Genomic DNA, 26515 nt, shown 5'->3' with positions numbered 1-26515 from the left:
ATTTCTTTCGGAATCCCCACCCGGGAGATTAAACGAAACAGTGCGTCCGCAACACTCTTCGCCGAGATATTGCGGAGAGCCACTGCTTCCGGGTATCGTGTTGCGTAGTCCACGATAACTAGCGCAAAACGATGCCCGCGTGCGGATCGTTCTAATGGCCCGATGAGGTCCATCGCAATTCTCTCGAAGGGGACCTGCATTAATGGTAGAGGGCGCAATGGCGCTTTTGGGGCGGCCAGTGGGTTCACCAACTGACATTCAGGACAAGACGCGCACCACCTGCGCACATTGTCATAAATGCCTGGCCAAAAGAATCGGGTCATTAAACGATTCAGCGTGGCCGCCTGTCCCAGGTGGCCCGCCATCGGGTTCGAATGAGCCGCCTGGAAAAGCATTTCCCGGCGGCTCTTTGGTACTAACAATTGGGTTGTATCCATTTTTGACTGAGCGTCTTGGGTCACTCGATACAACCTATCCTTAATTATGGCAAAATAAGGATACGTGACGGGCAATGCGGGTTGAAGGGGCTGACCGTCGATGGTGCGGACCTGTTGAAACGCATGTTTTAGCGTCTCGTCTTGAGACTGCTCCAGAGGGAAGTCATCGCGGTCCGAGAGAATCAGTCTCTCAACCCCGCTCGGTTCCTCTGAAGCTGTTCCCAAGGGCCCCGTATCAGCCTCGCCAACCTGCACTCGCACCGCCCCGTTCCTAGCCTTGTTTCCCCAAGCGGCATCCGCGCACAACGACCCCAATAACGCCGAAAAGGCGGGCCAATTCGTCCCCAGAATTAGCGGATGCCGGAGGTGGGGACTAACCGCCACCTCAACACTATGCTTTTTCCCCCTAAACTGTATCGTGACTGGGACAACCGGATATTCCACCACATCCCCGTGCACACACCGCACCTTAACCACGCGGCTTGTATCCAACGCCCCAGGCTGAATCAGGCTTTGATGGATCGAGGTTTGGTTACATCCTGAATCCACCAAGGCCTGATATGTACCCCCCTTGATACTTACAGGAATTTGGTACTCTCCTGCTTGATCGGGGGTGGTCCGCTGGACGTCCGGGATCCGGATCATTGTTCCGATGTCCATCATCGGACATCGGTCCACAAAATGATCCGGATCACCGCACCGCCAGCAGGCCAGCCCAGGCCTACCCGCCGCCCCGGCGGCGGGGAGTGGGTTGGAGGCTGAGCGCGGATAGGGGGCGGAACCGGATCCATAGTCACTACCCGTCCCCAGCGGCCCCGCCCCCCTGGGCGGGACCCGCGAACTCCCAGACGGTCCAGGGCCCATCCCACCCCGGCCTCTGGGGGAAACGCGAGGAGGGCCTGGAGGGCGGGACCTGGGGAGAGGGACAGGTCGAGAGAGAGAGAGAGAAGGGGGAGAGAGAGAGGGAGAAGTTAGTGGGGGTGCGCCGACCCCCGGGCACGCCACCAGGTGGTCCTCCGCCAAATTGATGGCCGTCTCCAGCGACGTGGGCCGGTGGCACTGGACCCACTCGGCGGTCTTCCTGGGGAGCCGAGTGATGAACTGCTCCAGCACCACCAGATCGACGACATGGTCCACGTCGCTGCCGCCGGCCAGCAGCCATCTGCGGCACTCGTCCCGGAGCTGTTGGGCCAAGGCGAAGGGTCGACCGGACTCGCCCCACTCCAGGGAGCGGAAACGCTGGCGGTGTTGTTCTGGGGTCCGGCCGACCCGCTGAAGAATGGCCCGCTTCAGATCATCGTAGTCCAGGAGGTTCGCAACCGGTAGATGTTGCGCGGCCGCCTGGGCTTCGCCGGATAGCAGTGGAATGAGGCGCACCGGCCACTGTGCCCGGGGCCACCCGCAGGCCTCCGCGGCTTTTTGGAAGAGGTCCACGAAGGCCTCGGGATCGTCCTCCGGCCCCATCTTTTGTAGGGGCACGTGCACCGGTGCGCTGGCCCGCCCAGCGGCCTCGGCGCGAACCTCCCGGTCCATCCAGCTCCGGAACTGCTCGCGGTCCTCTTGCTGGCCTTGGACAATGGCCTCGAAGCGGCGCTCCTGCTCGGTCCGAAGGTCCAGCAATGCCTTGTGATGTTCCTGGTGGAGGACCGCGAGGGAGGTGATGATCTCCGCAAATGGCGAGGCGGAGGGCGTTGTCATGGCGGCGGCTCTGTCCTGCTTCCTTCCCGGGTTTTCGGCACCAGTGTAACGAGTTCGATGAGGTAAGGAAGGAAGAGGACACGGGGGTCGGCAGGACTGTTGATGCTTATTTATTATTCACTCAAACACAAACGTGCACACTTCCTCGTGTGTCTTTTTCTCATATATCGCTCAGTCTCTGTATCACTTCCGGGTCACGCACTTCCGGCTTCCGGTATACTCAGGGTCTCTGTGCATCAACAGTCCGACTCTCTCTCTCCTCGGTCTCCGGTTCCGCTGGTGTTTTATCCCGTCTCCGCGCTCATTACTAGAACAAGAGACAGGTGTTATTAATCTGCGTCCAACCCACTCACTTACCGCTCGTCCCGTGGCCCTCTCTCCCGCTGCAGACCTCGCTGAACCACGCCCCCCTTGCCACAGATATTTTTACCTCAAGTTTTAGACATGGCACCTTTAAAACATGCTGTATTTGGTGGTAAATAATGTCACAAACGTCAGTAAATTGACTAGCACAAACCTTAGTAAATCACCTCCTGTGATTAATTTACAAACTCTCCTCACATAAATTTTGCTTCTGAAAGGTAAACTCCTACTAATGTATATGCAATAAGGTCAGCCACAATAATGACTGTGTCCACACCTTTTCAGCGCTAATTTTTCACTGCATGTCTTCCTGGCAGTAGTTTTTAATGTCAAATGAGGGTTTGTAAATCGGTTAGTAAATCTGGCCCTTGTAGTCACTCAAAACAGTTAGCCAATCACAACACACTGGTCCAGCTGACCAATCAGAGCACATTGCACTTTTCGGAAGGAGGGGCTGGGACTAAACAGAGCGTTACAGACAGACTGGGAAGAGAAGAGCTGCACCAATGTAAATTTTGTAAAAAGTGATGTGTGTGTTTTTGAACATTCAAGCATGAAACATACTCTGGTCGACTCCCCAAACAAAATCAAGACTTTGCCAAAGGCATAATATAGTAAGATGTTTATGGATGACAATGTTAAATGGCCTGATATGTCTAAATCAGCAATGGTCTTTTTCTTCTTGTAGTATGATGCAGTGAGAATCACACAGTTGTATGAACAGGCCAGATGGGCGATACTGCTGGAGGAGATCGACTGCACTGAAGAAGAGATGTTCATGTTTGCATCTCTGCAGGTACAGGACACCTGTTCTCAGCTCCCCAGCTAACAGGGGGCGTTTTGCAAAGCTCTCTCATAATTTTGAGCAAACAATCTTCCAGTAATGTTAATAAAACGTCCATTCAGAGTTAGTTATCTGGTCTTTAAAGGAAATGTATGTAAGATTGTGGCCAAAACTGGTACTGCAATCACTTTAAAATGACTGTAGAGCGGTGTCTCCCTCTCCCCCTCCCCCCTGACTCGATGTTGCCAGATTGGCTGCAGGATCCAGCAGGAACGTTTGTAGCTGCAGCTGTGGTAACTAGAGCAGATCTGGCAACCCGGATGCCCAAACACTACTGACTTCGTGATTGGTAGATAGGTGGAGGGCGGAGCTTCAGGCCAAAACACAACATGTCAACATCAACATCAGTTGAGGGCTGCAACAACAACTTTTAGATGACAATATCTTGGCCGGACTACTGTTGCCATTGATATAAGTATTTGAAATGAGCATGATTTCTTAATGTCTAGTGACATATCAGGGCCATTTTATGATTAATTGAAATACATTTCTTACATACAGTTCCTTTAAAAATGCTCTCAGAATGTTCAGAACGGTATTTATACAAAATTCATTGAACATTTTTTCTGAAACGTTATAGATGTTCATTTAACATTTTTTAAAAGTTACTTTTTGTATCAGAATGTTCATTCAAAAGTAACGTTCCCATAATGTTTGTAAAATGTTAAAATGGAACGCTCCCTTAATGTTTGCATAACCAAAAAAATGTTTTTAAACTAGATTTTTTGAACTTTCTGGGGGAAGTTCAGATATAATGTCTCCATAACTAAATGGGAATGTTAGAAAAAAAAAATCTTAGAACATATTTTGTAAGCTTTGTTTATTATTCATTATTTATTTCAGAGTTACAGAAAGCAAAAAAAGTTATGCAGACAGGCATTGGCTCCACTATCATAGTTTTTTAATATTTTGCATTAGTTTTTATTTTTTCCATTTTCATTTTAGATAGTTTTAGTCTTTTTTCTTTTAGTATATCAAGTTAAGATGCATTTAAAAAAAAAAAATATATATATATATATATATATATATATATATATATATATATATATATATATATATACAATTTTATTTCAGATAGAGACAAAAACATTTTTTCATGGTTTTAGTTTTTATTTACTATGATAAAACAGACTGGCTCATCTGACAAGTATGCTCTAATATATAGTATTAGCGTCATGACATGTATCTTGAATGGTGTAGAGTAACGGTCAATTCTTTAGTGCCACCCTTTCTCACCTGAAGCTTTAAGATTACTTACTTTGAGGACAAAGGATGTGAAATTCCTCATTCCACAACACAAGACAGCGTTCAGTTACGCAGTGAGGTAAAGTATAGGTGAACATGGCACTAATAAACCAAACTGAAGTATCTGTATCTGCAGATAGTCAGACATACACTGAGGTTTTGTGCTGTAATCAGTGTGTGAAGGGAAATCGGAGGGAAAATCTGTTTTGAATGCAGGATGATGAGATACATGCCTGGGGGGGGGGTCATCTGTCAATATCAGATGACAGAATAATGCTTGCACAGATTTTTTCCCACATTATTTGTTTCTAAAAGGATTGATTCAAACTCCTACCTCATGCATTATGTAAACTGAATGTAGTAAAGTTTAATTAGTTCTTTACTAAGAAGTCTTCATTATAGTGCTATTTGTATTTAACCATATTTAAAGGATAAGTGTAGAATTTTTCAGTGTTTTGAACTGTTATTGACTTACCAACATTGATTAATTAATTAATTAATTATGGGTGCTATTTTTTGCAATGCATCTTAAGTGGGGTTTCAGATGTAAAATACTTTTGTAAAATCTTTTCCAGTATCACATCTGTAAACTGACCTTGTCAACGGAGCCACTGACCAATTCCAATGAACCAGAGATTGATGAAGTCGAGGCTGCGCTCTCAAACTTAGAATCCACCCTGGAAGGACGAAACGCTGATAAGATCCTGGTATCTGGGATTTTTATGACATTATGATTAGGAAGATGTTGTCTTTATGACTGATATTAGGTTACCTGGTATAGTAGACAGTTTATTATATCTGGAATGAATCTGGCTGATATTTAAGCTTGTTTATATATAACTATTCATAATTTTGGGGTCAGTAAAATAAATAAAATAAAATAATAATCTTTTATCCAGCAAGGATGCATTAAATTGATCAAAAGTGACAGTAAATACATTTATGGTATATTAAAAATGCTTTCTATTCATCACAGAAAAATGTATCACACCTTCCAAAAAAAATATTAGCATTGATTAAAAAAATTCATTATATTCGAAGGATCGTGTTACACTGAAGACTGGAGTAATGATGCTGAAAATTCCCCTTTGATCACAGGAAGAAATTACATTTTACAATATATTCCACTAGAAAACATCTGTTTTAAATTGTAAAAATATTTCATATTTTTGGATCAAATAAATGCAGCCTTCTTTTAAGTGAATAATTTATGGATATGAACTTGTGCTTTTCTTTCCAGGAAGATATCACTGATATTCCAAAGCTGGAAGATACACTTAAACTGTTTAGGTGAGTTTAAGGTTATTCCAATTTTCTTTGAAAGCAAAGCAAATAATTAACAAATAATCTTTTGAAAAATTGTTTATTTGAGGTGTAAAAAGGTCATGTAATTCAAGAAAATCTTAGGACTATGATACAGATGATAATACAATAATGTCAATTAGATGCATACCATAGTACTGAACGATAGCATATTTATAGACCATGGTCTTATGTACAAAACAGTACTTTATCTACCTTTCAAGATCTGCAATAACTATACAGTGCATATTTACTTACCTCTTAATTTTTTTGCTCTACAGGCCCAAACGGTTGACGTTAAAGCCGTATAAGGAGTACTGGTTTGTTTTTAGGGACACCACCATTTCCTATTTCAAAAACAAAGACTCTGCCAATAAAGAGCCCATTGAGCAACTCCATCTACGAGGTGAGCGTCCAATCAGAGAGAAGATCATTCATTTTAATATGACCAGTGCATCAGCGGGATAATGCATATCAATAATCGTACAGGGTGTGAAGTGATTCCTGACGTCAACGTCACCGAGAGGAAGTTCGGTCTTAAGCTGTTATTGCCAGCAGCTGACGGAATGAACGAGGTTTATATTCGCTGTGACAATGTGAGTTTTATATTTGTGTTTTATATGCAGATTGTGGCACATGTGTTTTTATTTAATTTTCTTCATAAAGTAAAACGTAAGAAAAACTGTTATATTGTTATAACTATTTCATGATAAACATTTACAGAACTGAGGAAACTTTTTAGAAAGGTGTTAAATTGTGAAATATAATGCATCAGGCCTTCGAGGAACATTTATTTGATCATCACTCAATCATCATTTTATTTCATTGCATTATATGTTTACTCCCTACTATGTTAAAACTATGCTTTTAGTATCATATTATTAAGATATTATTAAGACGTATTATTGTGAGAAACAGAGTGACAGCTGGATTTTAAATGCATTTTTGTAATTATATATATATATATATTTTTTTTTTATTAAATGTATATTCTCACTATAAAAGCCTGATATATCAAATATGATACAAAACATAAAACATATGCAAACTGTTTTCAGATTTAAAAAAAAAAATTTCATTAAGGTTCAATAAACTACTCTTTACCTTAAGTCAATTTAAAATAGTTTATACATGCTCAAAAAGTTCAAAAGTTTGGGATCAGTAAGTTTAAGAAAAAAAAATTGTAACTTATTCAGCAAGGATTTATTAAATTGATCATAAGTTAAACAGTAAAGACATTTATGGTACAAAAGGTTTTGCCATCAAATATAAGCTGTTTTTAAACTTTCTACTAATCAAAGAATCCTAAAAAGAAATATAAAAAGTGTATGCCTTCCAAGAAAATATGAAGCAGCACAACATCGATAATAATAGTAATAATAATAATAATAATAATAATAATAAATGTTTCTTGAGCAGTAAATCGTCATATTAGAGTGATTTCTGAAGGATCATGTGACACTGAAGACTTGATAAATGATTGTGAAAATGTAGCTTTGCATTGCAGAAATAAATTATAAATAGAAAATAGTTATTTTACATTGTCATAATATATATGCATACATAAGTTCAATGAACCACCTAGAAATAGATTTTTCTGACTTTTATTTCATATTTTTAGTCATAGTCTTTACAGGGTTAAATTACAATCAGCAGCTTTATGAGCATTTAAATTGGGGTTTGCATTTATTAATTTTTTTCTGCTAAAATAAATGCAAACAGGAAACGCAGTACGCCAAGTGGAAAGCTGCCTGTATCTTGGCCTCTAAAGGAAAGACGATGGCTTACAGCTCGTACCGCACCGAGGTGAAGAACATCCAGTCGTTCCTGCAGATGAAGAGTCTAGCGCCCCCTCCTGGCCAGGCAGCGCCTGACGTAGAGTCCATGGAGATGAATGCCGAGTGCTTCGTTTCTCCCCGATATGCAAAGAAGTACAAGACCAAACAGGTGAAATTACAGTCTCGACACAGAATGGACAGAATATGGCTCGTTTTCATTATGCCATGACATCATTGGTTATCTGAGATCTGTCACAGTAATAGCAAAGTGTATATTTCCTCTTCTTATTTTAGCTGACCACACGGCTCTTGGAGGCCCATCACAATATTTCCCAGCTTTCCCTCATGGAGGCTAAAATGCGTTTTATCCAAGCTTGGCAGTCCCTGCCCGAATTTGGCATCAAGTACTATATCGTCAGGTAATTTTGCTGAACAACAGATTGATTTGTGCTATGCATTTTTAGGGACATACTAAGGCTAAGTATGGATTTGAGGCCTCCAACCTTGAATTATAATTAAGTTGTGTACTAATAAAGTCCATAAAGTTTTTTAAATGACATCAAAATGTCTAGGCTTATTTTCTGAAAAATGTATTGAGTTGTTTTTCTATTTAAAATTGAAATATTTTATGATGTAATTTTGTTTCATTGAGTATGTTGACTGAAAAATCAGAAAATAGCCTACATGATTACCATCAGTTTCATTGTGCAGTACATTTTTGACTTTCTGTCAATAATCAAATATGATTCAGGTATATGATTAGGTTTCTTTGAAGTTGTGTACTAAGTGCTTTTTACAGTTTTTCATATAATAAGTGTGTTTACATTTACACATCATCAAAATGTCCAAGTGCATTTGGCTTGTTTTAAAAATTAAATTAGATTGGGATTAGATAGCGTTGTCCTGCCGATTTCAATTGTTATTTTGTTCTCATTGATTATGTCCACCTTCATTATGAGGTCCAACTTGGTCAATTTTTTCCAATCTGTCAATTTCATAATCAAGTACTGACCATTTTTGGTGCTTGAAATGTAATATACAGATACTTTAAACAAACTATATAGTCACTGAATTATTCAAACACATGCTGAATATTATTATATATATTCTGGTCATTTTGCTGATCTACAGATGAGTTGTGCCTGGTATTACTCAAGTCTGACTATGGTTTTTGAGCCCTTTCAACATGAAATAAAATTAAAATAATTTCACTTTGTCGTTTGTGTGCCACAGATTCAGAGGGAGCAAGAAAGATGAGCTCCTGGGAGTTTCCTACAACAGGCTGATCCGCATTGACATATCAACTGGTTTGCCTGTGACCACCTGGAGGTTCTCCAGCATTAAACAATGGAACGTCAACTGGGAGATTAAACAGGTGAATAAAATGCTTCAAACTACCTTTGTAACCCACGTGGCTGGTGCAAAGATTACTTTTTTGAGTGTTTATTTGTGTTACAGGTGGCCATTGAGTTTGACCAGAGCGTGTCCATTGCGTTCTCCTGCCAGAGCTGCGACTGCAAAGTGGTTCACGAGTATATCGGAGGATACATTTTCCTTTCAACACGCTCAAAAGACCAGAATGAAACATTAGATGAAGAACTCTTCCACAAACTCACGGGAGGACAAGACTGACCTCATGTCAGCGCGTCAGGACTCTGACATGGCCCTTAGTGGTGCAGGAAAACAAGTTGTATAGTGTTTTTTTTTTTTTTTTACATTTGCCAAAGTTGTTTTATATTTGTATTAAGACATACACAAGCCTTGTGCTCAAAAAATAAAATGAATCGGATTATTCAATCCATATTTTGGAGCGGAAGCAATACATTTGCTGACTCTTCACATCTTTATGAGTTGTTGTTTTGCATCTGAACAATATGCATAATTTACAGTGCACATTTCCATACATGAATTTGTGTAATAGATAAAGAGTATACGGTTATGGTGGAGTTTGGATTTAAATGAGTTGCCAGTTTACCATTATACATAATTACATTTTCTTTGAAGTTATGTACTATTAAAGTGTTTTTACAGTTCACTTTTTGGATGTTAAATGAGTTTACATTAAACTCATCACCAAAATATATAGGGACTTTTGGCTTGTTTTCTGGAGAAAAAAAGTTCCTTTTCAATAGTTTTTTTTTTTCATTGTGTTGGCTTGGAAATCTTAAAATAGTCTAAATAAATCTTTACTTCCAATTTTGACTTTTGTCTTAATTTCATAATTAATACTGATAATTTAGCATACTTGAAATGGAATACTTAATGGCTGTTTTATTTATGATTGTACAAACTATATCAACGTGTGCTGAAGGTATTTTTTATAAATGAGCGATAAGTTTTGAATAATAGAACCAAATATGATCAAATATGTTGGAAGTATTGATATTTTAGTAGCCTAATGATAAATAGACTTATAAAGAGGTAATTCCATGAAATAATCATTCATCATTGTACATGTCAGACAACCATGGTAGCTTACGTTTAGGTAGTTTTTATTAGTATAAGCCCAATGGGAGGTTTGTTCACTTAAAAATAGGAATATATATTAAATGTACACGTTTATTTTTACCTGACTAAAATCACTTTGATCTGTGATTTACTAGTCTTCCTGACTGTGGCTCTCGAAATCAGCACAATTGTTCATAAAAAAAAAAAAAAAAAAAATGTGTTTCTTCATTGTGTTGGCTTGGAAATCTTAAAATAGCCTAAATAAATATTTACTTCCATTATGAGGTCCGATTTTGACTTTTGTCTTAATTTCATAATTAATACTGATAATTTAGCATACTTGAAATAGAATACTTAATGGCTGTTTTATTTATGATTGTACAAACCATATAGTCAACGAGTGCTGAATATGAGGTATTTTTATAAATAAAATATAAAATGAGCTATAAGTTTTGAATAATAGAACCAAACATGATCCAACTGTATATTTTACATACTGTGCACAGAGCTTGCAATACATGTACTGTTATGTTGGAAGTATTGATATTTTAGTAATGATAAATAAATAATTAAATATGTTAAATATTTTTTATAAATGAGCGATAAGTTTTGAATAATAGAACCAAATATGATCCAACTGTATATTTTATGCAATTAATGCACTGTTATGTTGGAAGTATTGATATTTTAGTAGCCTAATGATAAATAGACTTATAAAGAGATAATTCCATGAAATAGTCATTCATCATTGTACATGTCAGACAACCATGGTAGCTTACGTTTAGGTAGTTTTTATTAGTATAAACCCAATGTGAGGTTTGTTCACTTAAAAATAGGAATATATTAAATGTAGGCTAGACGTTTATTTTTACCTGACTAAAATCGCTTTGATCTGTGATTTACTAGTCTTCCTGACTGTGGCTCTCGAAATCAGCACTCGATTAACTGGCCTCTCCGAAGTACGAACAGGAAGTGACAGAACACAACACACGTGCGGAAACATAGCTAGTGTAAAATTACTGTTTTGTTTGCTTAATTTGCCACTTTTGCTTTTGGGTTTGTTAAAGTGTGAACTAGTAGGTTTTAAACGATTTTTATCCACGTTGATTACAGTAAATGGCGGAGTGTGTAAATGACAGTGATGCTGAGAGCCCAATAATTTACGGAGATTATGTAGTGCTGAAGAGAGGAGATGTCTTCAAATCAGTGCAGGTGGAGAATAAAAAGTGAGTTGAACAACTTTGTATTAAATGTGTATTATTATTTATATGGTTAGTCTTGCAGGTTCAATGGCTTGAGGCTTTGTGTACACCTAAAAATGATGGGAAAACGAATTAAACCTGCACATAAAATGGCTACATTAAACATTTTAATCAAAGAAACGTTAACATAGGAAAATAATTAGATATGTATTGCTTTCGTTGTCATTAATCTGCGAAAGGAGGACATGACACAAACTTTTAGACTTCATATAATTTTTTTTAATTCATCTTTTACTATTCTGAAATAAAGGGGACCTGTCACTGACATCAACCAATAGCAAACCATAACCATTCAAACAATGCCCCATGGACAAAATCAAGTCCAGTGGTTCAACCCCTAATTTTATGAAGCGACAAGGATACTTTTTGTGCACAATATCTCTATGTCTGTGTGAGTCTCCTATGCTGTTGAAGTAGTAAATACAGTCTAGTTGCTTCTAAGTTAAAGGATTAGTTCACCCAAAAATGTAATTTATGTCATTAATGACTCACCCTAATGTCTTTCCACATCCGTAGGACCTCCGTTCATCTTCAGACACAGTTTAAGATATTTTAAAATTTAGTCCGATAGCGTATCCAAGTGTATGCATTGCACACTATACTGTATGTCCAGAAAGGGAATAAAAACATCATCAGAGTTGTCCATATGTGACATCAGTGGGTTAATTAGAATCTCTTGAAGCATCGAAAATACATTTTGGTCCGAAAATAACAAAAACTACGACTTTATTCAGCATTGTCTTCTCTTCCTTGTTTGTGTTCAAACCTCAAATAAAGATTCAAATGGTTGTGAATCAGTGAATCAATCAATGATTCGGATCGCATATCAAACTGCTGAAATCACGTGACACTGGCGATCCGAATCATTGACCGATTCACTCATTCATAACCGTTTGAATCTTTATTTGAGGATTGAACGATGTCTTTACTACCTTTCTTGACCTTGAAAGTGTTAATTAAATTGCTGTCTATGGAGGGGTCAGAGATCTCTTGGATTACATCAAAAATGTCTTCATTTGAGTCAGTCTTACGGGTTTGGAACGACATGAGGGTTTTTCATTTTTGGGTAAACAATCCCTCTAAGTGCTCATGTTCATCTCTGTTTCTTAAGTTTGACATTCTGTGTATTGTGTGTTTTAGGAAAGTGATCTTTGAGAAGCAGTGGTTCTTCTTGGACAATGTGGTTGGGCAGCTGTACGGGACCATGTTCGAAATCGAAGCTGGCGGTTCACTCAAACCCAAGGCAGTCAAACGTGCAGGAGACTCTTTAGGTAATCATAATACAGATTTGTGTTTATCTTTGTATTCATTTCGTTTTTCACTGACATTTCTCCTTTTTCGCCTGTCATAGATTCTAAGGAAGCAGGCCAGGATAACAGACATATAGTGGATGATGGCAGATCTCAAAAACTGACCAGAGATGATATTGAAACACTGAAAGAGCAAGGGTTAAAGGGACAGGTATGTACCCACGTAAAGGACTACGATTGTCACTCCTGTATATAACTGAACTGTACGTGAATGTAGCCACACATAGAGCTGTTGCTGTAAGAACATAGCAACATTTTCTAAGGATGAATGTAGTCCAAATATAAATCTGGTCCTTCAGTGTAAGCCTTTGGGATTTTTGCCGTTTAATCATTCGCTGGTGAAATGTTTTGAACTGGTGAAGTCCAGTTGCTTAGAAAAGTATCAGCACACTTGACAGCAAGCTAAACAATTTGTGATGTTATTCACACCCGTATAGAAGGTATTTAGGTGAGACGTTTTTCTCACGTGTCCTTTCATGTGCGTTTAAGGAGATTGTTCAGCAGCTCATAGACAACAGTACAACATTCAAGGACAAAACTGAATTTGCTCAAGCAAAATACATAAAGAAGAAAAAGAAAAAGTGAGTTGCAACAGTTGATAAAAAAATGTATTTCATATTTTATCAATCACTCAGAAAATCAAACTGTTAACGAGTATTTTTCCTTGATGTGCACAGGTACGAGAGTGACATAACAGTCCTGAAACCCTCCACTCGACTCCTTGCCATGATGTATCACGGCCGAGAACCAGGGAAAATATGGTATGGGATTTTAAAAAACTACTGTCATCATTTACTCACCCTCATGCCATTTTCAAACCCACATGTTGCCTGAAATGGTTCCTGTTTCTTATTTACCGGTAGTACTCCTTTAGGTATACTTGATGTACACCAATCAAGCATAACATTATGATATTGTGTATATTGTGTTGGTCCCCCTTTTGCTGCCAAAACAGCCCTGACCCGTCGAGGCATGGACTCCACTAGACCCCTGAAGGTTTGCTGTGGTATCTGGCACCAAGATGTTAGCAGCAGATCATTTAAGTCCTGTAAGTTGCTAGGTGGGGCCTCCATGGATCAGACTTGTTTGTTCAGTACATCCTACAGATGCTCGAATGGATTGAGATCTGGGGAATTTGTGGTGTTGGCCAAGTCAACACCTCAAACTTATTGTGCTCCTCGAATCATTCCTTGCTTTGTGGCAGGAGCATTATCCTGCTAAAAGAGCCACAGCCACCAGGGAATACCGTTTCCATGAAAGGGTGGACATGGTCTGAAACAATGCTTAGGTAGGTGGTACGTGTCAAAGTAACATCCACATGGGTGGCAGGACTCCAGGTTTCCCAGCAAAACATTGCCCAATGCTTCACACTGCCTCCACAGGCTTTCCTTCTTTCCATAGTGCATCCTGGTGCATGTGTTCCCCAGGTAAGCGAACCACATCCACGTGATGTAAAAGAAAACGTGATTCATCAGACCAGGCCACCTCCTTCCATTGCTTCGTGGTCCAGCTCTGATGCTCATTGTTGGCGCTTCGTGCAGTGCACAGGGGTCAGCATGGGCACCCTGACTGGTCTGCAGCTATTCAGCCCCATACACAACAAACTGCAACACACTGTGTATTCTGACACCTCTCTATCAGAACCTGCATTAACTTCTTAAGCAATATGAGCTACAGTAGCTCGTCTGTTTGATCGGATCTCACAGGCCAGTCTTCGCTGTGCATCAATGAGCCTTGGCCGCCCATGACCCTGTCTCCAGTTCTCCACTGTTCCTTCCTTGGAGCACTTTTGATAGATACTGACCACTGCAGACCGGGAACACCCCACAAGAGCTGCAGTTTTGGAGATGCTCTGACCCAGTCGTCTAACCATCACAATTTGGCTCTTGTCAAACTCACTCAAATCCTTACACTCGCCCATTTTTCCATGATAAGTTTTGTCATCTGAACCCCTTTGACCTAAAAACATTTACTTGAATATATGTATATGTTTATTTTAAATATGTATAAATATAAAAAAAACATTAAAAACCTTTTACATAGCATTTTTTTATGATTTAATTCATGTTTAGCTTGAACCCTGTACTAGAACATGTCGTCATTTGAATGTTTCACAAGCATTTATAGTGTATTGTATGTTTTGCACTCTTTTAGTCACCTGCGGTACGACACGTTGGCTCAGATATTAACTCTGGGTAACATCCACGCTGGCAGTAAAATCATTGTTTTTGAGACCTGTGCTGGTCTTGTGTTGGGCTCAGTGATGGAGAGAATGGGAGGTAATCTCTAACTTTACTTCTCACTGTTTTATCTTCATATACTATTAATTTCAAACAATGCCTTGAAAATCCTATATCAGCTGACTACTGTTACACTGTGCTGATGATCTAAATGTTTCCTTTCTCAGGTTTTGGCTCAGTGGTTCAGATGTATCCCGGTGGAGGGCCTACAAGAGCCGGCATGGAGAGCTTCGGTTTTCCGTCACACTTCCACGAGACACTACATGAGTTCCCTTTATGCAAAGTTAACGCTCTGCTTGCGGGAAACCTGGATTTGTCTGAGAAGGAAACAGATTCTCAGGCCAATGGCAGCAGGATCGGTGGGCCTGACTCCTCTCAGGAAAGCTCAGGTGTGTTTGAGGAGAAGAAATCAGAATCTCAGAGTATGGAGGTCAGCGTCGACCCGCAAGAAGAAATTAGAAGAGTGGAGAGAGAGAAACTGCGAGAACAGAGGGTGAGAGTTTACATCATGTCATGTTTGGGTGTTTCTGCAACTACTGTTATGTTCCAGGGATTTGTGCGTGCCTGCGTGTTAAATAAAACTTTTTTTAAAAACTTGAGGATTTTGGAAACATTTCCATGCCTTCATTTAATATTAGCTCTTTTTGCTTTGTATAGATTGTATTGTTGTCAGACCAATTTTAAAACATGAGTATATTTTAATTATGAAAATGAATCATGTATCTAGATTGGACACGGAGTGAGCTGATGCGGGAAAAGGATATGATCCAAGGGCCCAAAACATGCAAATGCATTAGGGTTTAGCATAACTTTTTTCACATAATGTATAGCACAAACATACCCTTAAAAAAATTAACCATGTTCTACCACTTTTTTATCTGATAATTTTAATTGAAAAAAGTATTTACCAACTAATCAATTTATTAAAATAATCATTAGTTGCAGCCCTAAATATATCTATTAAATACATTTATTATTTTTTTCAACAACAAAAAAATCCATCTCAACCCAACATTTCCTTCTTAAAATAGGGAACCATTTTCATTTTATAAATATTAATGATTACTTTTAAAACTGAACTCATATGTGGGCATGTTTTTGTGAAATATGAGGACACAAATGTGTATATTGACATGGGTATGACATAGGTATTACAAGGAGAGGGTGAAATATGAGGACATTACCCATGTCCCCACTTTTCAAAATGCTTATAAATCTTACAGGATGAGGTTTTGAGGTTTTTTTTTAATGCAGTAAAAATGCAGAATGTTTTCTGTGATTTAGGTTTAGGGGTAGGGGCAGTGTAAGGGAATAGAAAATACGGTTTGTACAGTATAAAAATAATTACACCTATGGAATGACCCCACATTTCACAAAACAAACGTGTGTATGTATATATGTATGTGTGTATATATATATATATATATATATATATATATATATATATATATATATATATAATATATACATACATATATAATATATATATATATATATTGTTGTTTTGCCCTCAGTAAAGTATTTTCAAAATTTTAATTGGTTACCAAGGAGACAAACATTTAAATGAAGAACAGCTTGAGGTGAAATGTGTGAATTGAGATGTGAAGAAAAGCGCACACACAAACAGTTAAACATATATAGTTGGCAAATTAAACTACTCAGGGTAGTAAAAATGTCTTAAGTTTTTCTTTCATTTCACACTTAATTGTATTTACCGTTCTAACCTTACAGGCTCAAGAGAAGAAGGTGAAGTTGGAGGAGAAGAGGAAGAAGTTGGCCTCAGCTGCTGCTCTGTTGGAGGGGAGAAATGCAGATGGGTATGTTTCTGTGTCGTTAGCAGCTAAAAAAAATCCACCTCTTGATACGTCACTAAAATGTTATTTTTAAGTCTATTGTCCAGCCCTTTATTATCTCCTGGTAGTTTATAACATGAAGAAGTGCACATTTTGTGTATGATTTCAAAATGTAATGCATATGGCTGAATGTGCATGTAAATGATGTATTGTAATATTGAAGAGTCGAATGCCATATTTTGTATTGATCTTAAGCTGACTTGCGGTCTTCCAGTGATCCTCCTGATTAATAATGGCTGACGCTGAATGAATGTTTGTTTCAGGTTGGTGATTGCTAGTCGGTTCCACCCTTGTCCCGTGTTAATGTCTCTGCTGAAGTTCGTAGCACCATCACGGCCGTTCGTTGTGTACTGCCAGTACAGAGAGGTAAAGTGATTGATTTAACAAGAGGCAGTTCGCTCAAAAATTAAGATTTTATAATCGTCATGCTGTAGAACACAAAAGTGGTTATTTAGCAGAATTGGTTTCTGGTTATTGTCAAGCTCTCCAAATGCCTAAAAAATACCATATGACCAGGGTATAGCATCGCTTTAAAATGATTTGCATATTCAGCTAGAGTCAAGTGTTGTGATTAATGCTTCCAGCTATCTTACTATCTGATCTCTTTTGGCCAGCCTCTGATTGAGTGCTACACAAAGCTCAGGGAAGAAGGAGGAGCGATCAGTCTCAGATTAACAGATTCCTGGCTCAGGCATTACCAGGTAACTCTTCATCTCAATGAACAATATTCATTTTGCACAGGTGGGTTTGCTCTCTAATGCCAAGCTTAGAATTATTTTAAAATATTTTTTTTTTACACTACTTTCTCAGATCAGTATGTTTTTTTTGGTAACATTTTACAATAACCTTTCATTAGGTAACATCAGTTTTTAATTGGCATGAACTAATAATTAACAATACTTTTACAATATTTATTAATCTTGGGTAATGTTAATTTCAACATTTACTAATACATTTTTAAAATCAAAGAAAGAAATTAGTACTTTTTATTCATCAAGGATGAAATCACTTGATTTTAAAAAAAGACATTAAAGAACGTTACAACACTACAAAGTTTCTTTTTCAAATAAATGTCTTAAACTTTCTATTAATCCTCAACACAATGCATTAGTAAAAAATATATATATATATATATATATATATATATATATATATATATATATATATATATATATATATATATATATATATATATATATATATATATATATAAATAAATATATGTGTGGGTGTGGGTGTGGGTGTGTGGTAATGATGCTGGAAATTCAGCTTTTGAATCACAGGAATAAATGTGTAATGATATTTCACGTTATTACTGTATTTTTTGACAAAAACATAAACAAACCCCAAACATTTGAATGGCAGTGAAATTAAATTTCATATAAAAATAAACATTTGTGATGCATTTAATTCTCTGGGGTTTCCAAACATTGGCATATTGATTTATGTATAAAAATGTTTTGTTGCACTTCCAGCAGCTAAATTGCTATACAATTACTATTATATAAGACTGCGAAATAAGATTTGGGTCATACCGCCCACCCCTAGAAGGACTTTGATGACTTCTGCATCATTGTTCCAGGTGTTGCCGAACCGGACCCATCCAGTGCTGCTCATGAGTGGAGGTGGAGGGTATCTGCTGTCCGGAACCACAGTCGCTACAGACGCTGCCAGAGCTAGGAATCAGCACAAATCAGAGGAGCCTGCCGCCAAGAGGCTGAAACTGGATCACATTAGTTCATCTTGTGACAGCTCGGGCCAAGGCAATTAGTTTAGTTTAACTTGTTTGAGTGAGAAGAAACCAAATCAGCGTGACTCACACATTCAAGCAGTGCTTTATTCTCCGTATGGTTGCACGACTTTATTATTGAAAGTCTACTTTTTATTGTTAGTTTATTTTATTTTATTTTTGTCAAGATTTGCATTTAAGAACTACAGAATGTTCCCATCATAGTTATTTATACATTTTTTTTGCAAGATGTGGGGGAAGTAAACATGCATTTACTTTTTTCGCCATCCTCTGCACTTGGCAAATAACCAAACTTTGCTCACAATAAAGTTAAGTCAATCATTACTAAGGTAAACTGTGTATTCATTGGTTTTTAATAATGTTCAAAAGGCTTCCAGCATCAAACCACAAATGATAACTGCATACATCAGCTTTGGTCCCATAATTACACATTTTATTAAATGCAGGGGTTCTATTAAAGGGCATAAAGGACAACAGCAATTTTTAAACACATACTGCATCTTTCACATAGCATGCTCTTAAAGGCAGTCAACAGTACATGGGCATTTGTCATTTTAGATTATGTAATAAAGAGAGAAATAATTCACATGACATTACCAAGCTTCTTTTGCTTTTTCTCAGACACTTACATTAAACTTACACTGACTTACACCAATATCGAAAGACTAATGCAGTTGTAATTGGGCACAACATATAATAATGCATTCATATGAAGCAGCCCAAGTGATGCAAAGTCAAATCAGACAGCACGGGAAGATGTTTCTGCTGGTTCTTAAAATGGTTAAGTTGTCTCTTTCATCTGCTGATCCACAGAGCCCAGTTTCTCAAGTTCGTTCATCTGATGAAAGAAAACAGGAATTGAATGAAATACTTAAGTGATACTTAAAAGCCATTGCACAGTCCACAGGGGGTTTTGTGTTTGAAATCTGTTTACAGTCGTTTTGTTTTTTGCAGTCTACCATGGTTTCTTTATTAGTTATAGACAATGCATTGCTCTAATCCAGGGGTGATGAATCTTTGTCCTGGAGCGAGTTTAGCTACAACATGCCTCAACACACCTGCAAAGTTTCTAGTATGCATAGTAACTGGTTCAGTGTAAACCCTTACGCCTGTTTCACACCGCAAGCGTGAGCAGCGCGTGAGCTGCACTTACTACACCGTGACTGCAGCTTCAGACGCGCGAGTGTATTCACACTGGAAGCGTTGGTGCAGCGTCACAGCAGCGGCTCCCACAATGATAGAGCCTATACCTGTCTGAGTATTAAATACTAAACTAAAATAAATTATTATATTTTCTGCCTAGTTTACTTTACTTTTTATAATACTTTCACCCAAACTGAATAATTAAAGCAAGTTTAAATGGGTAAATCTTCCACAGATGATTTTTATTCTTCGTTTTCTTTTTCTGCATTTTGAGCGCTTTTGTGATATTATATTTATTTTGTCCATCAAAAGTGTGCTTTCGCTTTGCACCGTGACTGCAGCTGCAGACCGAGAGCCTTTACCTGTCTGAGTATTAAATACTAAACTAAACGAAAGTTTGTTATATTTTCTGGCTAGTTTACTTTATTTTTTATAATCATAACCATACTTTCACCCAAACTCAATAATCAAAACAAGTTTAAATTGCTAAAATCTTCCACAGATATTTTTATTCTTCGTTTTCTTCTCTGACATACTCCAGTTATTGTTCAAATACACTACACGTGCTTCCTGTGTGCATTTTAGGCACTTTTTGCGTGAAATCACATTTATTTTGTCCTTTAAAAGTGTGCTTTCACTTTAATTGAGCGTCAGAAGCGTCAGCAGCGCAGCAAAAATAGGCTCGCAGCCGAAACCCCCGCTTCACTGCTGCTCACGCGACGCTCCTGCTTGACGCTCACGTGCTGCTCCTGCTCCCGGTGTGAATGCACTCATTGATTAACATGGGCGCCGAAAAAAATACGCGCTGCTCACGCGCCGCTCACGCTTGCGGTGTGAAACGGCCGTTACACTCAGAATAATTCATTCAAACTCCACTCAAAATAAACGAATTAGTTCAAACGTTTATGAGAACTAGGAACTTTTTTTTTGAGAGAGAGAGAGTTCAAAAAACGGACACATTTTAAGTAATCTGAATTGTTTAATTGTTTTGAGTTTTATGAACTTGTTTTTTCTTTTAAGTTAGACGAAGTAAAATTGAACTTCTATTTCCCAGCAAGCTTTGCTGTGACACTTAAAAAGGTTAAGTAAATGGTAAAAAATTCAAAATTAATTTTAGGTTGTATTTTTAGTATTGTTTAATGTTTCGCTAAACTAGTTCAGGAGAGTTTCTGTTATGTTGGGTTTTTAGGGGTTTCCATCATGGTGACGAGTGGATCACGAGCTTAGTTTGAGAACAGATATACAGTGTGTTAATGTTTTATATTGCCGTACTCATTCAGCAAGTGCTATGCTAATGCTATCAAAGCATTGTGTTACCAACTAGCAAGGTAGCATTTATTAAATTTGCTAGTTAAAGCTAGTCAAGTTTACACTAGTAAAAATAACTGTTTTAAGTGAAATGTACAAATTAGCTTACTTAAATATTTATGCGCATATTTAAATTCAGTTTACCTAAACTTTACATTTCTTAACTTACATAATTTGATGTAACTGACTGCCTCAAATTTTTTGAGTTTTGCCAACTTATTCGGGTTAACGGTGTGGGGTTGTAGCTAAACTGCATGACAGTCGCCCTCCAGCAGGATTGGACGCCCCTGCTCTAGTCGATGAAGTTTCCTATTTCCACAGTCCCAGTAGAAGAGTTAAAAGAATACATTTAGTTATACAATATCCCTGTCGTGATGAGGAATGATGCTCTTAGCACACTTTGTCTCTGTCTCTGAATGGAGTCTATCCCTCTACACCCTCAACTAAAAGTAATTTTACTGCATAGTTTCCAAGCATATCATATAACTCAAATGTCCTTGTAATAGGAGAACATTTGACATGAGTAGTCACTGGAGATTCATTTTTGCTGGGAGGTAATTACCACTTTTTGGTGCAGTTAGAGTTGCATGTAATAAAAAACGGAGAAAAGGTTTACAGTCTACCCACGTCCTCTCTTAGTCACTCAAGTCCAGCGAGCAGAGATACAGATAAGTTACTTCAGGCAGAAAATCTGGCCTTGTTTTTCAAGAGCTCCATGAAGCAACACTTGATTGCATTAATGTCAATCTTTGCTTGCAGTCCGTCCTTGTCCAGTCAAAAGCTTTTCAATCCATTTTTTTGGCCGATATGTCCGAATTCACAGTACTCATATAAAAGAGTAAGCATAAAGTACCCGGATGACCTACTTTCTTATGAGATTCGGGAAGTGTGCACACTTTACTATCCCATGAGGCCGCGTGAGAGGATTTCTGAATGGCAGTGACGAGACACAACTGACACTGATAGGTCACATGATAATGACCGTGGCCAGTGTAGTACATCCAGATTACATTCATACTTCACCTATTCATACTATATAGAACATACTTTTTTAGTGAGTGTGAAGTAACACCCAAGGAATGATGTGATTTCAAACGCAGCCGTTGAATCAAAGTAGGAAGACATGCAAAATGAGAACATTGACAAAAGTTGCTCACAGGCGCAGTGACCTTAAAGGGACAACTTTGTACTTTGATCTACTCCTAAAAGGAGAAATGTCTTAAAGACCCCCTGTGGTGCATTTTTTTGTTTGTATGTCTATGTGATGTTTTTAATATATGCTAAGGGTGGATAAGAAATTCTGAGCTGGAGTGAGTGAGTGGAGGGCTAATCTGCATATTATAGAATTATATTCAAGCTATTTTAAGGCATGAAGATTTTTTTTCACAGGAACTAAATGTTATTTTGGTGGGATACAAATGATTGACTGCAGGTGGATTTTAACAATAATACTTTCATGTTTAATAGGTTATTTTAATTTTTTCTAATGATAAAGTATGTTTATGAGCTGATTAATTCTTAAAATGTAATAAGTTTATCTGTGAAAGATGAATTAAAGCTAAATTAATTCATAAAATGATCCTATGATGGGATCCCCTAAAAGTGCTATAATATGAAGCCCCTGATAGAACCCTTTAAGGTTCTATATAGAACCTTTTATTCTTAGAGTGTACTGTAAACCTTTTTTGGGGGAAATAAGGTACGATGATGTTACTTTGAGGGTACTGCCTCTTCACTGTATGCACTTTTTTCTAAGAGCATACTAAGAGTTGGGAACCGTTGGCCTAGCAGTTAAAGGTCAAGTGGTAATCCATTAACTATCAACCTTGAGCAAGACACAAAACCTCTGAGAACTCTCAGGGGGCTTGAAACTTTTCTGGAATGAAACTACCATACTATACCTCCTCTGTTGTGAACAGCTTCTGTTGGGAGACACCCTTTTCCTCCCCAGGTGAGTCCTCCTCCAGGCCCCTTTTGTACCGGAGGGTCTCTGCGAGCTCTTCTAGTTTGCTGATGGGGAGCTGGTCAGTGCTTTCACCCAGCTTTTGGCTTCTTTTGTACCAGGCTGGATGGTAGTATCCTCTGTAAATCCATGGGGAGCGTTTTTCATAGACGTCTCCTTTGTTAAGTAGACGTTCCTCTAACTCATTCTTCTTCTTTGTTAGGTACCTCAACGCTGCCTCCCTGTCCTGCTTCTCCTCTGCCAAACTCTGGTGTCCTTCCTTCAGCTCGTTTTCATTAAGCTCATGGACAATTTCCTTTTCTTTCTCTTCAGGTGAACGGAGTTTGATGGCCTTGTCTATGGACTCCTGGAGACTGTGAGTCTTCTCTGAGATGGGTTTATCTTCATCTTCAAGCTCTATGGAGTCGCCGCGCTTGTGGTGATGCTTCTTATGGTGGTATCTATGAGTGGGTTTCCAATATCGTTTTGCAATATCCTCGTCTACCTCTTCAGATTCCTCAGACCTCTTTTCCTGAAAGTTCATGTCCTCAGACTGCTCGTTCTGTTTGCGATGCCCACCATCCCCATGGCTCCTTTTGCGGGTGTAGCTTGGGAAGTCTTCTTGACTTCTGTCATAGTCTGGTTCTTCAAAACCCTCGTTCTCACTGCGTTTGTGGAGCTTTTTCTTGTGGTGGTATCTATGCGATGGCTTCCAGATCCGCTTTTCCCTCTCCTCACTCTCCTCGTCCTCTTCTTCTCCATTCCCGTAGTTTCTTTTGCGGGTGTAGCTTGGGAAGTCTTCTTGGCTTCTATCATAGTCAGGTTCTTCAAAACCCTCGTTCTCACTGCGTTTGTGGAGCTTTTTCTTGTGATGGTATCTATGCGATGGCTTCCAGATCCGCTTTTCCATCTCCTCACTCTCCTCGTCCTCTTCCTCTCCATCCCCGTAGTTTCTTTTGTGGGTGTAGCTTGGGAAGTCTTCTTGGCTTCTATCATAGTCTGGTTCTTCACGTTTTTCTCTGCTGGCCAGAAGACGGCTCCTTTTATACTCATATAGAGGGAACTCCTCCTGGCTGCGCTCCTCATCGGCGTTATCACGCTTGTAAAGGATGGAAAAATGTCTTTTCTGAGGAAACTCCTCTTGGCTTCTCTCATCATCATAATCTTCTCTTTTATGCTTGTTGCCTCTTTTATAGAAACTTGGGAACTCTTCCTGACTTCGTTCATCATCCAGTTCATCACGTTTTTCTTTGATTCTTCTCTTCATAAAACTTGGGAACTCTTCCTGGCTCCGTTCGTCATCCAGTTCATCGCGTTTTTCTTTGATTCTTCTCTTCATAAAACTTGGGAACTCTTCCTGGCTCCGTTCGTCATCCAGTTCATCGCGTTTTTCTTTGATTCTTCTTTTCATATAACTTGGGAATTCTTCCTGACTCCGTTCATCGCCCATTTCCTCACGCCTGTCTTTTATTCTCCTTTTCATAAAATTTGGGAACTCTTCCTGGCTCCGTTCGTCATCCAGGTCTTCACGCTTGTCAGCTTTGAGAAGATCCTCAATGAGTTCCTCCTCCTTGACTTTAGACTCTCCCCTTGGTTTTTTCAGCTCCCCTTCAGCCAGTTGTGAAACATATTCCTGGTTTTTCTCAACTGTGGAATGACCTGATCATGGATTGCATGAATACATCTAATTATTAGTCCACAGTCTTAGAACGAAACCACTGAGCCATAACTGTCTCCTCCGCCAAACCCAATGTACTGAGATTAGACATTATGACGATAATGTAGTCTGACTGTGTTCACGTTATATGTCCAAATGATATTTTTACCGAATGTATACGTACGATCACTCTGCAAACAGTGTTGTGAGAATAACCTTTTAAAAGAAGTTCATCCACTAATAAATCAATGTTATTTGACCTCAAAAGCACATTGAAGCAACACAATGCGAACAGTGCAAAGTAACAACGTACCTGGTGTAAGGATGTTTTTGCATTCTGGATGCACTGGATTATCTTCGGTCTTGTAGAGCACTTTTGAAAGGACCTGAACTAAACACTGGGTAAGCTGAAATGAAAGTGCGTACATAAATAAAACAAGCAGAAAAATAAATACATTGGGGGTTTTTTTCTCATAAACATTGAAGCTACAGCATACCAGATCCTCTCTTCGGCTGTCCTGCTCAACTGGTGAGGACTCTCCATCTGGGATAGTAAAAGCCTCGTGTTATATTTATGCAAATCGTAATGCAAAATGTTTTAGAGCCTGTTCATCTCCTTATCCTTAATACGTTTTAGTTGTGCAAAACCCGAAAATGTCCATCCTGATGTACTATTTGTTCTGCAGCAAAACTGTCGTGTCGCTGACCGTGGTGCTGAAATGATTTATGGAATGATTTTTTTGTGTACATTATAAGAATTTCACTTACCCGCGGAGAGGAAAACCACCAAGCAGACTAAAGACGCAAACTTCATGGTGCGCACAGATGTTTTCTCCGGGTAAAGGTTTTTGTCTTCTTTTGCAGACTCGAGAGGCACAGAGACGCTCCGTTCCGCGTGCTGCAGCTCGGAGTGCGCGCTGCGTCTGTTTTGAGCGCTCGGTGGGACACGCAGGGTCTGAGCTCGTGAGTTCGTGATTGCTTACGTCACGCCTAATGTGAAACCTTAATGAGACCCCCTCCACCCCCGTTTAAATGAAATGTTCTAATCTTCGACTCCAGCATGTGTCGCGTCATATCGGTGCATTTTATATATATATATATATATATATATATATATATATATATATATATATATATATATATATATATATATATATATATATATATATATATATATATATATATTCCTAATTTATATTCATTAATTCTGTGCTGTGACATTTATCTCTTTCCAGTCCAGGAGTTGTATGTGTTGAGTTACATTAAGCAGGATATCAGAATATGTCACATTGGCTTTAAGGTTTTCAATCAAATTTTTAACTACAAATGCATGTTTTCATAAAAGTTTTTTATTTTATTTTGAATGTAATTTATTATATACATGTGTGTGTATTTGCATGTGTATATGGATATGTATATACACCGATCAGGTATAACATTATGACCACCTTCCAATATTGTGTTGGTCCCCCTTTTTTCTCCGGTTCTCCACTGTTCCTTCCTTGGGGCACTTTTGATAGATACTGACGACTGCAGACCGGGAACACCCCACAAGAGCTGCAGTTTTGGAGATGCTCTGACCCAGTCGTCTAGCCATCACAATTTGGCCCTTGTCAAACTCACTCAAATCCTTACACTTGCCCATTTTTTTCTAATCTTTTTTCTGTCTAATACATCAACTTTGAGGACGAAATGTTCACTTGCGGCCTAATATAGCCCACCCACTAAGGTGATGAAGAGATAATCAGTATTATTCACTTCAACATGCCTAATTGATGGTGTGCCTGCGTGCTTGCGTGCGGGCGTGTGTGTGTGTGTATGTGTGTGTGTGTGTGTGTGTGTGTGTGTGTGTGTGTGTGTGTGTGTGTGTGTGTGTGTGTGTGTGTGTGTGTGTGTGTGTGTGTGTGTGTGTGTGTGTGTGTGTGGTGTGTCAGA

At 38.8% G+C, this 26515-nt stretch overlaps 3 protein-coding genes across 4 annotated transcripts in view; 2 read left to right on the top strand and 1 right to left on the bottom strand.

Annotated features, from left to right (window-relative positions):
* fermt1 (FERM domain containing kindlin 1) overlaps positions 1-9856 on the top strand; it is a 28481-nt gene extending 18625 nt beyond the window's left edge. For both annotated transcript variants that reach the window (XM_067418706.1, XM_067418708.1), the window contains exons 7-15: positions 3187-3294; positions 5163-5294; positions 5828-5877; positions 6171-6295; positions 6379-6485; positions 7612-7836; positions 7962-8086; positions 8901-9042; positions 9126-9856. In XM_067418706.1, coding sequence (XP_067274807.1) covers positions 3187-3294; positions 5163-5294; positions 5828-5877; positions 6171-6295; positions 6379-6485; positions 7612-7836; positions 7962-8086; positions 8901-9042; positions 9126-9299 — 1188 coding nt within the window. In that variant the 3' untranslated portion in view covers positions 9300-9856. The remainder of the gene's footprint in view (positions 1-3186; positions 3295-5162; positions 5295-5827; positions 5878-6170; positions 6296-6378; positions 6486-7611; positions 7837-7961; positions 8087-8900; positions 9043-9125) is intronic.
* Positions 9857-11046: 1190 nt separating this feature from the next.
* On the top strand, positions 11047-18864 carry trmt6 (tRNA methyltransferase 6 non-catalytic subunit). Its single transcript, XM_067418072.1, has 12 exons — positions 11047-11125; positions 11229-11341; positions 12518-12648; positions 12729-12838; positions 13177-13268; positions 13365-13448; positions 14842-14966; positions 15095-15420; positions 16659-16744; positions 17044-17146; positions 17395-17481; positions 18363-18864. The coding sequence occupies exons 2-12, from the start codon at positions 11232-11234 to the stop codon at positions 18549-18551; spliced, it is 1443 nt and encodes a 480-aa protein (XP_067274173.1). The 5' UTR covers positions 11047-11125; positions 11229-11231; the 3' UTR covers positions 18552-18864.
* Position 18865: 1 nt separating this feature from the next.
* Positions 18866-25523, bottom strand: chgb (chromogranin B). Its single transcript, XM_067418073.1, has 5 exons — positions 25349-25523; positions 25078-25124; positions 24894-24987; positions 22883-24582; positions 18866-19368 (listed from the first exon to the last, which is right to left on the bottom strand). The coding sequence occupies exons 1-5, from the start codon at positions 25392-25394 to the stop codon at positions 19312-19314; spliced, it is 1944 nt and encodes a 647-aa protein (XP_067274174.1). The 5' UTR covers positions 25395-25523; the 3' UTR covers positions 18866-19311.
* Between the last annotated feature and the right edge of the window lie 992 nt (positions 25524-26515).

This window comes from Pseudorasbora parva, chromosome 15, assembly GCF_024679245.1.
Source record: "Pseudorasbora parva isolate DD20220531a chromosome 15, ASM2467924v1, whole genome shotgun sequence".
Classification (NCBI taxonomy): Eukaryota; Metazoa; Chordata; class Actinopteri; order Cypriniformes; family Gobionidae; genus Pseudorasbora; species Pseudorasbora parva.
Note: the sequence above shows the minus strand (reverse complement) of the source record. Positions and strands in the feature narration are given on the sequence as shown.

Coding starts and splice junctions, on each gene's coding strand:
- trmt6 (XM_067418072.1), top strand. CDS start 11,232: ATGGCGGAGTGTGTAAATGACAGTGATGCTGAGAGCCCAATAATTTAC. Junction 12,649..12,728: donor ACGTGCAGGAGACTCTTTAG/GTAATCATAATA, acceptor CGCCTGTCATAG/ATTCTAAGGAAGCAGGCCAG. Junction 17,147..17,394: donor TGTACTGCCAGTACAGAGAG/GTAAAGTGATTG, acceptor TCTTTTGGCCAG/CCTCTGATTGAGTGCTACAC.
- chgb (XM_067418073.1), bottom strand. CDS start 25,394: ATGAAGTTTGCGTCTTTAGTCTGCTTGGTGGTTTTCCTCTCCGCGG. Junction 24,583..24,893: donor CAAAAACATCCTTACACCAG/GTACGTTGTTAC, acceptor ATCCATGATCAG/GTCATTCCACAGTTGAGAAA. Junction 19,369..22,882: donor AGCTGTTCACAACAGAGGAG/GTATAGTATGGT, acceptor TTCTTTCATCAG/ATGAACGAACTTGAGAAACT.